This window comes from Larus michahellis, chromosome 1, assembly GCF_964199755.1.
Source record: "Larus michahellis chromosome 1, bLarMic1.1, whole genome shotgun sequence".
NCBI classification, from domain to species: Eukaryota; Metazoa; Chordata; class Aves; order Charadriiformes; family Laridae; genus Larus; species Larus michahellis.
Window position 1 is genome coordinate 59523419 of NC_133896.1, and position 12859 is coordinate 59536277.

Sequence of the window (12859 nt, forward strand, 5' to 3'; positions counted from 1 at the left end):
GTGAACTCCCTAACTGGTGCCTCCCTACCTTGAATCAAGCAAACAATTGCCTTTATAAGTAAAAGGAAAATTAGAAGCAGGTGAAAACTTCTTGATTTTATATTTGTAGCAAAGCTGCGACCACATTTTTTAACTTACAATGCAATACAATTTTCTCCAAGTCCTCTTTTAATTCCTCACAGATATTGCTTCTACAGCAGTTATCTTTAAGATCATTACAGTGTTGCCACCGCACATAATTAACTTTACTGTGGCTTGATATGGGGAATGCCATGGTAACATTAATTATTTGCAAATGGTCACTGTCAAATGCTGCACGGTGACCATGACACTCTATCGTACTCTGAAATCCTCAAACCTCTGAAAGGAGTCACAGATAATTTTCTTCATTTATAATGGGCGCTAGCAGTACAGCAAATTATTTTTACCTTTTCCCAAACTCACATTACAAAAACATAATGCAGCACTTCTACAGCAATGGTTTAAATGCAGGGGGTTCTTTTTTCATTTTCACTCAGACTTAGCTAAGATAGGGTCTGCGCAGATCTTTAATAAGTTACTCATGGATTGAATACATTTGGGAAAAAGGATGATTCAAAGGCAAAGTGTTTCCATCGTAACTGGTAGACGCAGCAGCTCTCATTACATAGCTTTCTAATTATTTGTTCTTTGGGAGGGGATTATTGCTATAGTCAGTAGTGGACAACTGAATAAAAAAAGGGGAAAAAAAGCAATGCTCTGTAAACGTTACCAAAAAAGAAGTAGGAACATCTTAATTGTGTTCTAAGCGATACATGCCGTCATAGCATGCTAATAGTTGATTGAAATTAAATGGAGTGCAGACCATGATGAGCAGCAGGACAAACGTTCCCCTCCGCTGAAATGAACAGATCGTCATCCTTATAGCCGAGCACCAAAACCTTGTTTGTCCACCTGGGACTCGATCACCAGCCCTTTCAATTAAAAGAATGATAATCTATTCATTAAGTCCATCTTTTTAGCTCTGTGGATTTTATTCAGCCTGTCTCTGTCCTAAATATGAATGAGGTCTCGAGACAGAAATTATAGTTCAGCTGGTTGGAAGTCTGGAAGGAGTCATATTTTAGCCAGCAATATACATGCATTTGCAATGCTGAATTTCCTGGGGTCAGGGATCACAGTTTTGATCTGGGTATGCACAGCCTGTAGCACAAAAGGGTCCTGTTCCTTGCCTGGGGCTCTTCAGTGAGACTACAGACACAAACGGCAGTAGCAGGAGCGGCAGACGATTTGATTTAAATTTGTGAGCACTCTTTTTTCCAATGCGGTGCTTTAAAAGGGACTACGATGCTGATATTAATAGGACTGCAATATAAATACTATATTGAGACAATTATTTGCATTTTCAGTTTTGGAGAGAAACAGAAGCACAAACACGTTGATCAAAGCGATGAAGAGCACTACTTTTTAAGGCAGACATAAAATATCTCCATTTACTTTAATCAGGAGCCAAATTAAGACCAAAAAATAAAAATACTGGGGATATTTATTAGCCAACTCTTATTCTTGTCAAAGGCCTGGGACTAAATTGGTTACAGATACTGGAAAATACATTTAAAAAGTGATGTGACTATAAAATCAAGACCCAAATCTAAATTTCAAAACACTCTTAATATTACAGTCCCATGTATATAGGCCAGGAACCATGTTCAAAATTGAATCTAACCAGATTTTGAACAAGGCCAACATATCATAGAAAAATTTGGGTACAGATTGATCTTTCAATAGATTAAAATAGATAGCACAAGTCTTCACTAAAGAGTGGAAGACGATATGTTATCTGTATCCTGATTATTATATTCAGGAATGTGTATAGAGACAGATCATATGAAATAGCAATGAACTTGCTTGCAATGGGAAAAACCCAAGAACGATGGATCCTAAAGCCTGTAAAAACAGAAGCGTGTTCTGCCCTAAAAGTGAAGCAGAACACAAGGGCAAGGTCCTCCCCTTCAATAATTTTTTTTATTACTGTTGTCTTCAAGCAGCCCGCTGGCAGGAGAGGTTGAGATTCACCTCAGGAAACCCATGCTCTACCTTTTAAGTAATAAAACCTCCTTCATCCACTGGCACCATCTGCCCCAAGGGACCGATGGATTTTGTCGAGTAGCTTGTTTGCTGCTGCTCACTGGTTTGGCATTTTTGTGTCTAATTACGGCAATAGCCACGGCTGGTGTTAAAGGATTAGTGAAAATTTGTGGGAAGGACAAGGACATTCAAGGAGCTAGGCAAACACCAACCGTCCCTACTGAAAGGCATCTGCTGTCTAACTAAATAGCAGAATTTCTTCAGAATTTTCTGCTCTGCCTCTCCAGAAGCTCAGCACCTTACCCAATGCATTTTAAGACAGAGTGAAGAGCCGTGGAAATATTTTTCTGCCTTCAAATCTCTATTTAGTAAAGTCTATTTATATTTTCATGCTCTAGTACAAGCACAGGATTTCCATAAATAAAACATTAAATGCAACTCTTCCTCTTTTCACTTTCAAGTTAGAACTACTTATGTGTGGTATAGTATTAAGATGACACGGAAAATGGTACAGACTGCTCGGAAAGAACAAAATAGCACGTATTTCCTTTATGTTGCTGTATTTTTCCCTTTCCACAGTCTTAAGAAAACTCTCTACAACGAGCCAAGGATGCTCCCATGTTAAATAAGCTGCAGTCTTGAGGCAGATAACGCTGTTTTCCTAGAGAGCCTTCATTAAGAGGGATGGTCCCAGACAGAAAAGTAGACTTAGCTATTTTCAGGCAAAGGCTAATTGGAAATTATGACTGAATTTCAATTAAAGACAAGTTTTCAAAGGCACTCAGACACTGCACTTGCCCGGAGACCTTTCTGGATCAGAGCTGTAAATGCAACTCGGAGCCCTGGGTGAGGCTGCGACAGGGCAGCGGCTGCAGGAGCATATGGGACCGGAGGGTTAATAAACCAGTCCTATGCTGCAGCAAGGTTTGCATCATCTACACTTTCAGTTTGAATTTACTCATGACCTAATATCTACATATTCCTGCGTTCAAGCTGCACTTTAAATAGAGTGTATTTTTCCTTCCACACTGTTTACTCCTGATGTATTTCTAGAAAAGAGTCACACGTTCCCTCAGCACCCACCTCGCTCAGCTGAATGAGCCCCTTTCTTCTAGTCTTCCTCTACAAGAACATTTTGTCAAAACTCAAATCACCCCAGCCCGTTTCTCTGTACCTGCTCCAATGTGAATATTTTCTTGACCCGGACAGAGGATTTGCGATTCCACATCACTTCCTACCGCTTTCATGTACAGAGGCACCAATATTTTCCTGCTTCTACTGGAAATACTTCTCCCGTTGCATCCCCAAAATGCATTTGCTTTCTTCACAGCTGAGGAAAAATCCACTTTTGTGGTTTATAATCATTCTGAGATGAAATCCTGCTCTACGGTCTTCACCATCACCTTTCCAATACCCAGCTCCCAATATAGTATATATTATACTGCATATATAGTGTATATGTTACATATACACTGCAGTATGCCTTTTTCTAATTAATCTCCATGTGTTTGCCTTCCATTTGTGGAAAACTGCATTTCATCCCATTTCTTTTGTCCCTCAAGGTCATCCACTTTTTCCTGGATGATTTCCCAAACTTCCTCTGTCAGGACAATGCCTCTCAGCCATCGTGGCATCAGCAAATTTTAACTTCACGAACACACTGCTAAGATTTGTGCCAAAACCCTTTCTGAAAATTAAAGACCAGTTTTTCAGATGGAGAGCTGAAGATCTCCGCTTGTAACCCCACCGCATCCAACCCAGCTCTTGCCACCTCTCTTGAAACCAGCCCCTGCTCACTTTCCAATTCCTTTACTAATCCCCATCTTATCCAGCTTAACAAATAGTTCCCTGCATGGACTGCATCAAATCGTTCACTCAAGTCCAAATAGATGAAATCTACTGAATTTCCTTGGGGTAGAAAATCAGTTATCTTATCAAAAAGTTATTAGATTAGTCTGGCATGATGTATCTTTAGAAAATCTGTGTCACATTTTATCCCATTTTCCCCTCAACAACACGTCTTTAATCAGTCTTTGCTTGAAAAAACATTCAAAGACCCTGCACTAACAGTCTGGAATTTTCCTCGGATCGTTTTTCATCCTTTTCAAAAGCTGGGCATTACTGTTATTAATCCTTCGAGTTACAGCACCACTCCGGGCTTTGTTAAAAATATTTCCCTCTGACCCTTTGATTTCGTGAGGCATCTCTTTCTTTTCGCTGGGATAGAGGTTTTCTGGTCACCCCAATTTGAGTGCATTAAGCTGCATAATTTGCTCTCCTTTTGATTACAGTTTTTCCATTTTCATAACCTTGTTGCTATTATTTATTTTTCTTTTTCCCCTGGGATTTTCTTCCCAAAACCAGAGACAAAGTATACACTTAAGTTCTCGGGTGATGGCCTCTGTTGGCACTGGTGCACACCTTTCACAGGTGCTGTCTCAAGGCCAGCACTTATAGATACTAATTTCCCCTCTGTACTCCTGGAAGAGAGAAGAAAAATGTGTAACGTCTATGGTCAGGAGCAGAGATAGGACTCAGACTCACAGCCAGTCAGAGAAGAAAAGGGGTATTTGCTGCATTCACTATACGTGAGCCCAGCACCCGCAGGGAACTCAGCCACAACTCAGAAATGCTGCCGAAGGGTATGAGCGAGCAACTGAAAGGGATCGAGTTATCCTGGCTCTCCATCTGTGCACAGGCACAAGCCCTGTTGTGCTGGCTCCTGCTCTCACCAGCGATGCTGCCACCTCCAACTACATTTGACTGGAATGTAAGGGTGGGTCTCTGGGCGCACCAGTGGAATCGGCATGCAAATCCCATTGCCTAGCTCTGTCCTCCAGCATCCCCCCACTAACCAGGGACCGCACACAAGGGACTGCAACGCCTCTCACCAGCACCCTGGTGGGGTGAGCTGGTGTGGTCCCCACAGGCTGCACATCAATATGGGATGGGGCAAGAAGAAAACAGACCCCTGTGGGAGTCCACCCATGAGGGGTCTGATGGCAAAAATGCATTTTCCCGTCGCTGCCCTTTGGGTACAGCTGCCAAAAAGGACTTTAGACCTCTTTACAGAATTGTCCTGGGCTCCTCCTGCCAACATTTGCCTCCAGTGAAGCAGCTGTGGCCCGTGCTGGATGGTAATGAATGCCTCAGGGAGCAATCTCACTTCTCCACTGTACAAGAGGAAGGCACGAGCTGTTTCATCTATGGATAAGAAGAAAACACTCCTCAAGGTGACTAAACTCTGCTTCTTCTCCAAATCCCAGCCAGGAGCTTCGCAGCCTGCTGGGCAAGGGGACAGGGCACTAATGAGTGTGAGAGGTCTTCCAGACACCTCCCTGTGGCTGCAGAGAAACACCCAGCCTCTCGGGCTACACATATGTAGGATCCCAGTGCCATGAGGCTACATTTGGTGTTCCTCTTCATTCAGGCACCAGGAAGGTCCCTTGGACGTGACATGGGCTAGGTCAGCAACCCTGCAGGGCATTCCTTCTCCAGCCAAGCTGTGGGTTCGATGTCCAGCTGGGACTTTTTGGGGGTCAGGAGCCAGAACCTCATCCTTGGACAGTGCAAGCTGGGATCTCCTGAAATACCTCCCTCTGCGCCACTGGAAGCACCAGTAGTGAAGACGCTGCCCACCCGATTCCCTTCAGCAGAGCACAGAGCCCTTCTCCGGGGCGAGAGAGCTGCTTGCCAAGCCCAAAAACACCTGCCAAAAGCAGTTTTCCCCAGAGGAGCCAGAAAGCGGATGGCTTGGAATCTAAAAGGTCTGAGGCAATGCTGAAGGTAGAAGAAAATATTTCAAATAACATATAGGAATAGCCCTTTGTAGAGGGGAATTGCACTCAGGCCTGTGGATTTTTCTTCAATGTTTGCTGTTTCTGGATATCAGACTGAACATGCATGCCTGCACACACACTTGCACTCCAGACTATATCTTTCTTTTAACCTCTGACTGGCCAGAAAATAGCCCTTTATCCAGTCAGGTGCAGAAATGACCCTGTAACGGTCCCCTACATGATATTACCACCTCTCTCGGGTCAGTTTGTTCCAGCATCTTTACACCCTCCAGGACTGCCACGATATATTGCAAGCAGAAATGAAGCCACCGACCCTGATAAAAAGCACGGCCGCCTTTGTGCTGAGCAATACAGGATGCTCCTCCCTTGCTCTGTTTCTCTGCCGTCAGCCTCCAGTCCCCAGATGTGGTCATCCATGAGCAATCCTCGCCAGCACATGCCTAACACATTGGGTTTGTCTTTTTTTTTTTCTTTTAAAAAAATGTCCCGCGGAATGGAGGGAGACATGGAAAGAGCTTCTTGTGTTTAGGTGGAGCAAGTGGAAAGGTACCCCTTGCAGACATGACGATGAGGAGCAGCCAAAACCAGGCAGCTGTTTCCAGCCAGACCCAGTGCAGACTAAAAAGCCACGTTACCTTATTGCAGGAGAGGAGCAGGTCCAACACAGCTGCTACCACCATGCCCCTTTCTGGCAACAAATTCCTTTCATCCCTGATGCCTCCATTAATAAAAAGTCTAGAGCAGGCAGCGGAGCATCCAGCTTCACCAGATTTAGGCCAGCAGAGAGCTACTTTGCACAAAGTTCTCTACTGACTACATCCAGCAGCCTCAGGTGGTCCAAGAGGGCCTGGGCACAGGTGGGGCTTTATTTAAGCCTGGTCTCCCACTATGACAAAGAGTATTTTGGACACAACTCGGACTTTCGTCTCAGCTCTCTGTCGTGCATCCAGCAGTCGATCCATCAAGGAAACCTACCTCCTTGCAAAAGGTGGAGACAACTGCTCTATTTAAAGATTCCACTCCTGGGGGAAGGCAAACATTTCCATCCCTGCTCACCTCCCAAGGCTGGGGAAAGGGAAGAAACTTTCTGGCATGTCTGCTGCTGTAAAATGAGAAGAGATTAGGAAGGAGACAGGCGGCTCCTGCCTGATTCCAGCTTCCCTCACTCCTCTACCCGGAGCAAGAGCAGCTCCTCTTTCAGGAGATGAAAACATTGCAAGAAATTAAGGCAGAGGATTTTTAAAAAAGGATCAGAAGGCGGCAGAAAGAGAGGAAGTATTCGAATGAAAGGCAGGAAGAAAGCAGAGATGATTTACAAAGCCACGTATCGGGAACCTCACTGCTGGAGTATGTGATTGTGCTGGGAAGTGTCAGACGAATCTGCTGGGAGACCTCCATGCTGTAGTTCAGATAAGAATGAACATTTGGTTTTTATCCGAACTGATCCTGAACTTCATAGCCTTTGAGATCCTGCCAGTCTCTCTCTCTCTCCCCCTCTCCCTGTACGTGCATTTTTCCAGCGTGGAAGCTGATTTTGCTCTATGAGTTTGCAATGACAGGTTGTGAATCAACACCGTGGAATGATGCAATATCACATGGGACCATGGGAACTTTTGGGTTCAGGGCTCTGTATTTTAGACACTAAAGAAGAATGCTAAGAAAAGCCTAGAAATTGAACCACTTTCAAGGTTCTACTTATTAAGCCATTTCTATAAAAGTCACAAAATATATCAAGCTAACTGCATTTAAAATCCTCCAGCTGTCATCCGTCACACAGCTTATTTAAAAAGCCATCCCCTGCAAAGTTGTTGGATTTTTCCACCCCTCCCAGCGTTTGCATTTATGGAATTGATGCTTGCTGAAGAGTTGATAGTTGGAAACACTCCCTCCCTAATGGGGAGGCACGAAAGGTTGGTGCTTGACTTAGTGGAAATGAGAAGTGCTGAGGGTCTGCACTGAATACAAATAAAAAATTACAAGCTGCAAGGTTTCAAATTAACATCCTGATGCCTCACGTTATTCTTCAGAAAAGCTCGGTCTTTCCTTTGATCTCAGGATTACAGGCAGACAGGGCCTGATCTGCAGCTACACAAAGAACCTGCTGCACTACACCGGCAGTACGCACAGACCTTAAAATAAACCCAAAGTATACGGACACTTACTCCAGACCTCTGCCAGCACAGCAGAGTGAGATTGTCACTTTGGGACATCAGTGGGTGAATTGGGCCCCTGCAGTCAAACAAGGGCACACCAGCAATAAGGGCTGGTCTCCCTAAAATCCAAAATTTGTCTCAGGAATGATTTCTCTTTTCATTCCCACCTAATTAAACCCAGTCTGCGCTCTTCAGGCTCCTTCCAACTTGCAAGACAAGCAGGACAACAGCAAGCACTTCTATTCGTTATGAAATTAATTCCTGTTGGCAACTTTAAGTGCTGATTTCTTCCTCATAATTAATACATTCTTCTGCAGCGTAATACAACTGTCCCCAACTTCAAATGATTTTGAAACTCCTGGAAAATTGTCTAACAGTTGACAGCATTTTATATATACATACATATATATATATACACATACACGGATGAAATACAACTTTAAGAATGGTATATTGTGAGTTTTTAATCCACAGATAATTAACTGTATCTACCTTAAATTTTATGACAGAGGACATAGAGTAGAAACATTATTACCCGATTTGCAATCCTACCTAAATACTGGAAGAGGTATTAAATTAATTCTGCCTTTGCAAAACCAAGTGCTAGGTCTTCAGAAAGTGCATAGTATCTATAAGTTTTGACATTTCAGTAAGGATGCCGAATGCTGTACTTCTGGAAATGAGGGCCAAGATGGTCACACCAAAGGGAAGCAATTACAGCTAAGATTTGAAATCTGAAACGCTCAAGATTTCGGTTCTGAAATTCAACATATTTCTTCAATTAAATATTCAATAGCTGCGACTATAAAAAGCCTATGCAGATCTCAAAGTAAAGTATTATACTCTGTGGTGAAAGAGCATGTCAAGGCCAGAGACAACCGAAGGCAGCTGCTCCGATGCAGGTTGTCACAGCTAATCATGTAGATCATCCCTCTGCTTTCTGCGTTGCAGGAAAGAATGCACCTACTGCTGTATAAAGAGGCAAACTGCTGAAAATTGGGTTTTATGTACAAATTTGTGAAGCAGTAACAGTGAGTAATTTCTACTTTGGCAGGTTCAGAATGCCTTTTCATATGAAAATCAAAACCAAATATATTCTTGACTCTAGAAGAGCCCTAGATCATGCTTTTATACATGAACATAATAATAAGGCAAAACAGACACTAAAAACATATCCTGGCAATAAATACTTGAAGACTTCATTACAAAACCAAAAGGTCACATCTGATACACGAATCAGTCAAATTATCTAGGCTGACATTTACAACTAATTTGAACCGACATTAGCATGAAAAATACAATTTTACTGCAAGAGGTAGTCTTACCTATAAGTTTAAATGTGCCCTTTAAGCATTAATGCTGAAAACAAAGCCCTGAAAAATATCTGCAGCCCTGCCAATTACATTTCGGTATTTTATAGCGAAGCAACATGAAGCAGACAATTAGCAGAAGATTTCAGCCCCTCATTAGCAAGCAGAACCTAACAGTAAGAGAAAAAAAAGACAACCATATGTGCAGATTACGGGCTCGATCCAGCTGTGAGATATTCAGGCACCCATTACCATGCAACCGGCTTATCCACGGATGTGAGCAAATACCAGGAGCCGATTTTGCGACGCACACGGCGACGAGCCAGAGCATCCATGCACCTCTCAAAGGCAGTAACAGAGCCCTCTGCCTGCCTGCTCGCTCGCTCACTCGCTCGCCGTCACTGGGAAAGAGAGACACGTTTTGCACAAAGCCGCCGATTTTCTTTGTGGACTTACTTTAACTGTCGAGGTTCGCAGTCAACTCCCGGCAGCAAGAGCCTCGCCGCCTGCCGTACGTCATCGCTGTCCACCGAGAAACTGCGACGGTGCCCCGCGTGAGCCACGGCAACCCGTATCCACTCCATCAGGGGAGGCAGCACAATGAACGGCCTGGGAAAGCACACAGACATGAATGCTACAGTACACTACCATCAAAATAACAGGTAGAGGGAGAGAAAGCGGGGGGGTGTGCGTGTGTGTGTGCATGTGTATATATGTGTGAGAATACACACACACACACACACACACACACACACAGAGGGAGAAGGAAACAAGCAAAACGAAAGCATGGGAGAGCAAACCAGCTCAGCAAATTTCAAGCAGGTCTAAATCAAGATGCCTCACCCTGTCTCTGGAGCAGGATTATTCAAAGAGTGAGATTTATGAGCCACACTCATTTACGGGGCTCTTGTGAGGTCAGTCCACCCGCCTGGCAAGCCCTCCCTCCCCCTTTCATCCTTTGCACGGAGTATCCCGAAAAGAGGGCAGGAGCCTGGCACAGGACCACGTCCTGCTCTGGCTGACGCACCGGGCTGGGTACGCTCCCCAGCCACTTTGCAATGGGGATGGGAGAATGAAACAGGGCAAAGAGAGGGGATGCCCCCACCCCAAGATGCCAGGGATGGAGAGGGGATGCATGAGGAAGTCTCCAGCATCTCCCGACAATACAGTGCGTGACTTGTGCTCAGCGCTGAAAGTGGGGACGTTTACAGCTGATCCTGCTGTATTGTGGAGGTTATCGGTGAGCAGCATCAGAAGCCAGACGCTTTCATTTCACTTTTAAGCCTACTGTTGCTTGTATCAAACCGTCACACCTTTGGGTACCAGCTGTTCTGCCACTTGAGTCAAAATACACAATACCAACCCCCACAGTGGACGGTGGGACTCTGTAAGAGAACCCCTACTTGAGCAAAGCATGGACGCTATCAGAGACATGGTCCTTCACTCCACAAGACCCGGACAGCCCGGTGTCCTAGCAGGAGATGACCATGCCTTACGTGAAGGACCCAGCATACAGTTAGCCCCACCTACGCTAAAAATTATTTGGGGAACTAAGAGAGAAATACCAAACCTTAGATGAGAACCATAGCTTCAAGTCCTAGTTTGGAGTTAAAAAAGTAAATAAATCTCTGCAGCTGAGTATCTTGGAAGGTCGCTGCCTGTTAGGTCACGGTGGAAAAAATCCCCAGAGCGACACAGGCTGCAGCAACTGCCCTCCCATCCCAAACAGGTTTTCATGCCCGCTTCGTCACCTGGCTGGGGTGTCAAAAATGGGTGTCTCCTCTGCGGCTGTACGTGGGAGACAAAGTCTGTGTGGGGAAGGGATGAGGAAGGGTAGAAGAAATCCCCCTTTATAAAAATATACTTTAAAATTCCAAAAATTGTAAAAATCATTAAAAAATACCAAATCTGTCCAAGAGCTACTTGAAAACTACGCTGAAAGTCCTGTATTTAGTCACGACTGCTGAAAACTATTCAGACATAATGAAAACTGTTTCATCCACACTGTGAAGTAGATACCATGGCTAAGGGATTTTAACAGAGACTGCTATAATATTAAAAAAGAGAGAAAAAAAGAGATGAAACTTGTAAATGACTACTGCCCTCAAGGAATGTCTGTAATTAACCTGCTCTTACCTTCTTCTTCTGAACCTTTTTTCTTTTGTTTCATTTCCTACGTGGCTCCCTTTCCCCTCCTGTTAACTGCATATTCCCTTTGTTTATTAGCTCAGTACATCATTCTAATACTGGAAATGTTCCTATTAGTGCAGCATCATCCCCTACTTTTGCTCTCTTCCCTTCTCCTGCTCCTTCTCATTCAATATAGTTTTCCCTTACTTGCCTTTCCTTCTGCGATCCCTTTGCATGGAGAGGAGAAAAGGGAAAAAAAAAAAAAAAAAAAAGGCTGGATCAGGGGCCCAGTAGGCAAATACTTTACATTTTAAATATATAACTTTACCCCAAAAGGATCTACCCTGAGAAAAATGATTTAAGAAGATGTTGATTCTAGAATATCCTTTTCCTATTTATAGCTCTTTATGCCATTTATTTCTCTTTTGAAGACTTGACTTTACATAGCTCTGATATTAACATTCTTGAGGAGGGATGAGATATTTCACAAGCGCCGAAGGACAGAGAAGCCCCGAGGCCACGAACTTTCCCTGGGACGTCGGGTTCCCAAATCTCACAGCCGCTTGCTTAAATGAACAACCTCCTTTTGAAATATGACATCTTTGGCCGACTTGCCACTTTCATCCTTATTCCACTCAAACACATCGCCGTCACCTCAAGACCAGCCTGCATTTGTTTCCAAGGCTTTTTGCTCTCCCCTGACCCACCACAGCCACGTAAGGAGGCAGATAAGGAACAGACAGAACATCTTCTCCCACAGCTCCCACAAAATGATTTCCATAACCCAGCTCATTTGTCGTGATGGTGGCGGCAGTCAGGGGAGGAGGGGAGAAGCCGGGGTGTACCTGCTTCCCGGGTCACCTGTGACACATGTCCTCAGAGCAGAAGGGACCCTCTATTGCAGCGTTAAGTAGCTGGGGACAAGTGATCAGTGGGAGTTGTTTTTATCACTTGCTGAGCAAACAGCAGAAAGGGAGCTGCAAATCGCACTGGAAGTGTCAAAACGCATACAGTTACCCACGAAACTTGGTGGTAGGAAAACAATTAAAGGGAAACTCCATTCTAGAAGGGTTATGGTTTGCAGGAGCAAACGTGGTCTGGATCAGAGGAATGAAGATAGGATTGTATGGAGCCTACCTATAACATCTGCTGGGAGAACAGAAGAGCAGAGGGCCGTGGCTGAAGAGAGGACTTGGGGCATCACACTTCCTTCTCCTCTTTCATGCAGGTCAGAAACTCACCCAGCAGAAAATGTGCCCCACCACAGTAAGGAGCAGAGCAAGTAAAATTATTTACAGGAACTGTGATAATTGCACTATAAAATTGCCTTTTTTTTTTTTTCTCGTTTCCTGGTCTTGCAAACTTCAACAGAGAAATAGAAATGAACGTGGCTATTTGT

General features: G+C 44.1%; 1 protein-coding gene across 6 annotated transcripts in view; it reads right to left on the reverse strand.

Moving 5' to 3' along the window:
* The window catches only part of ABTB3 (ankyrin repeat and BTB domain containing 3), a 181804-nt gene that overhangs the window by 40534 nt on the left and 128411 nt on the right, over positions 1–12859 (reverse strand). For all 6 annotated transcript variants that reach the window (XM_074580674.1, XM_074580693.1, XM_074580665.1 and 3 more), the window contains exon 4: positions 9787–9939. In XM_074580674.1, the coding sequence (XP_074436775.1) occupies positions 9787–9939 (153 nt within the window). The remainder of the gene's footprint in view (positions 1–9786; positions 9940–12859) is intronic.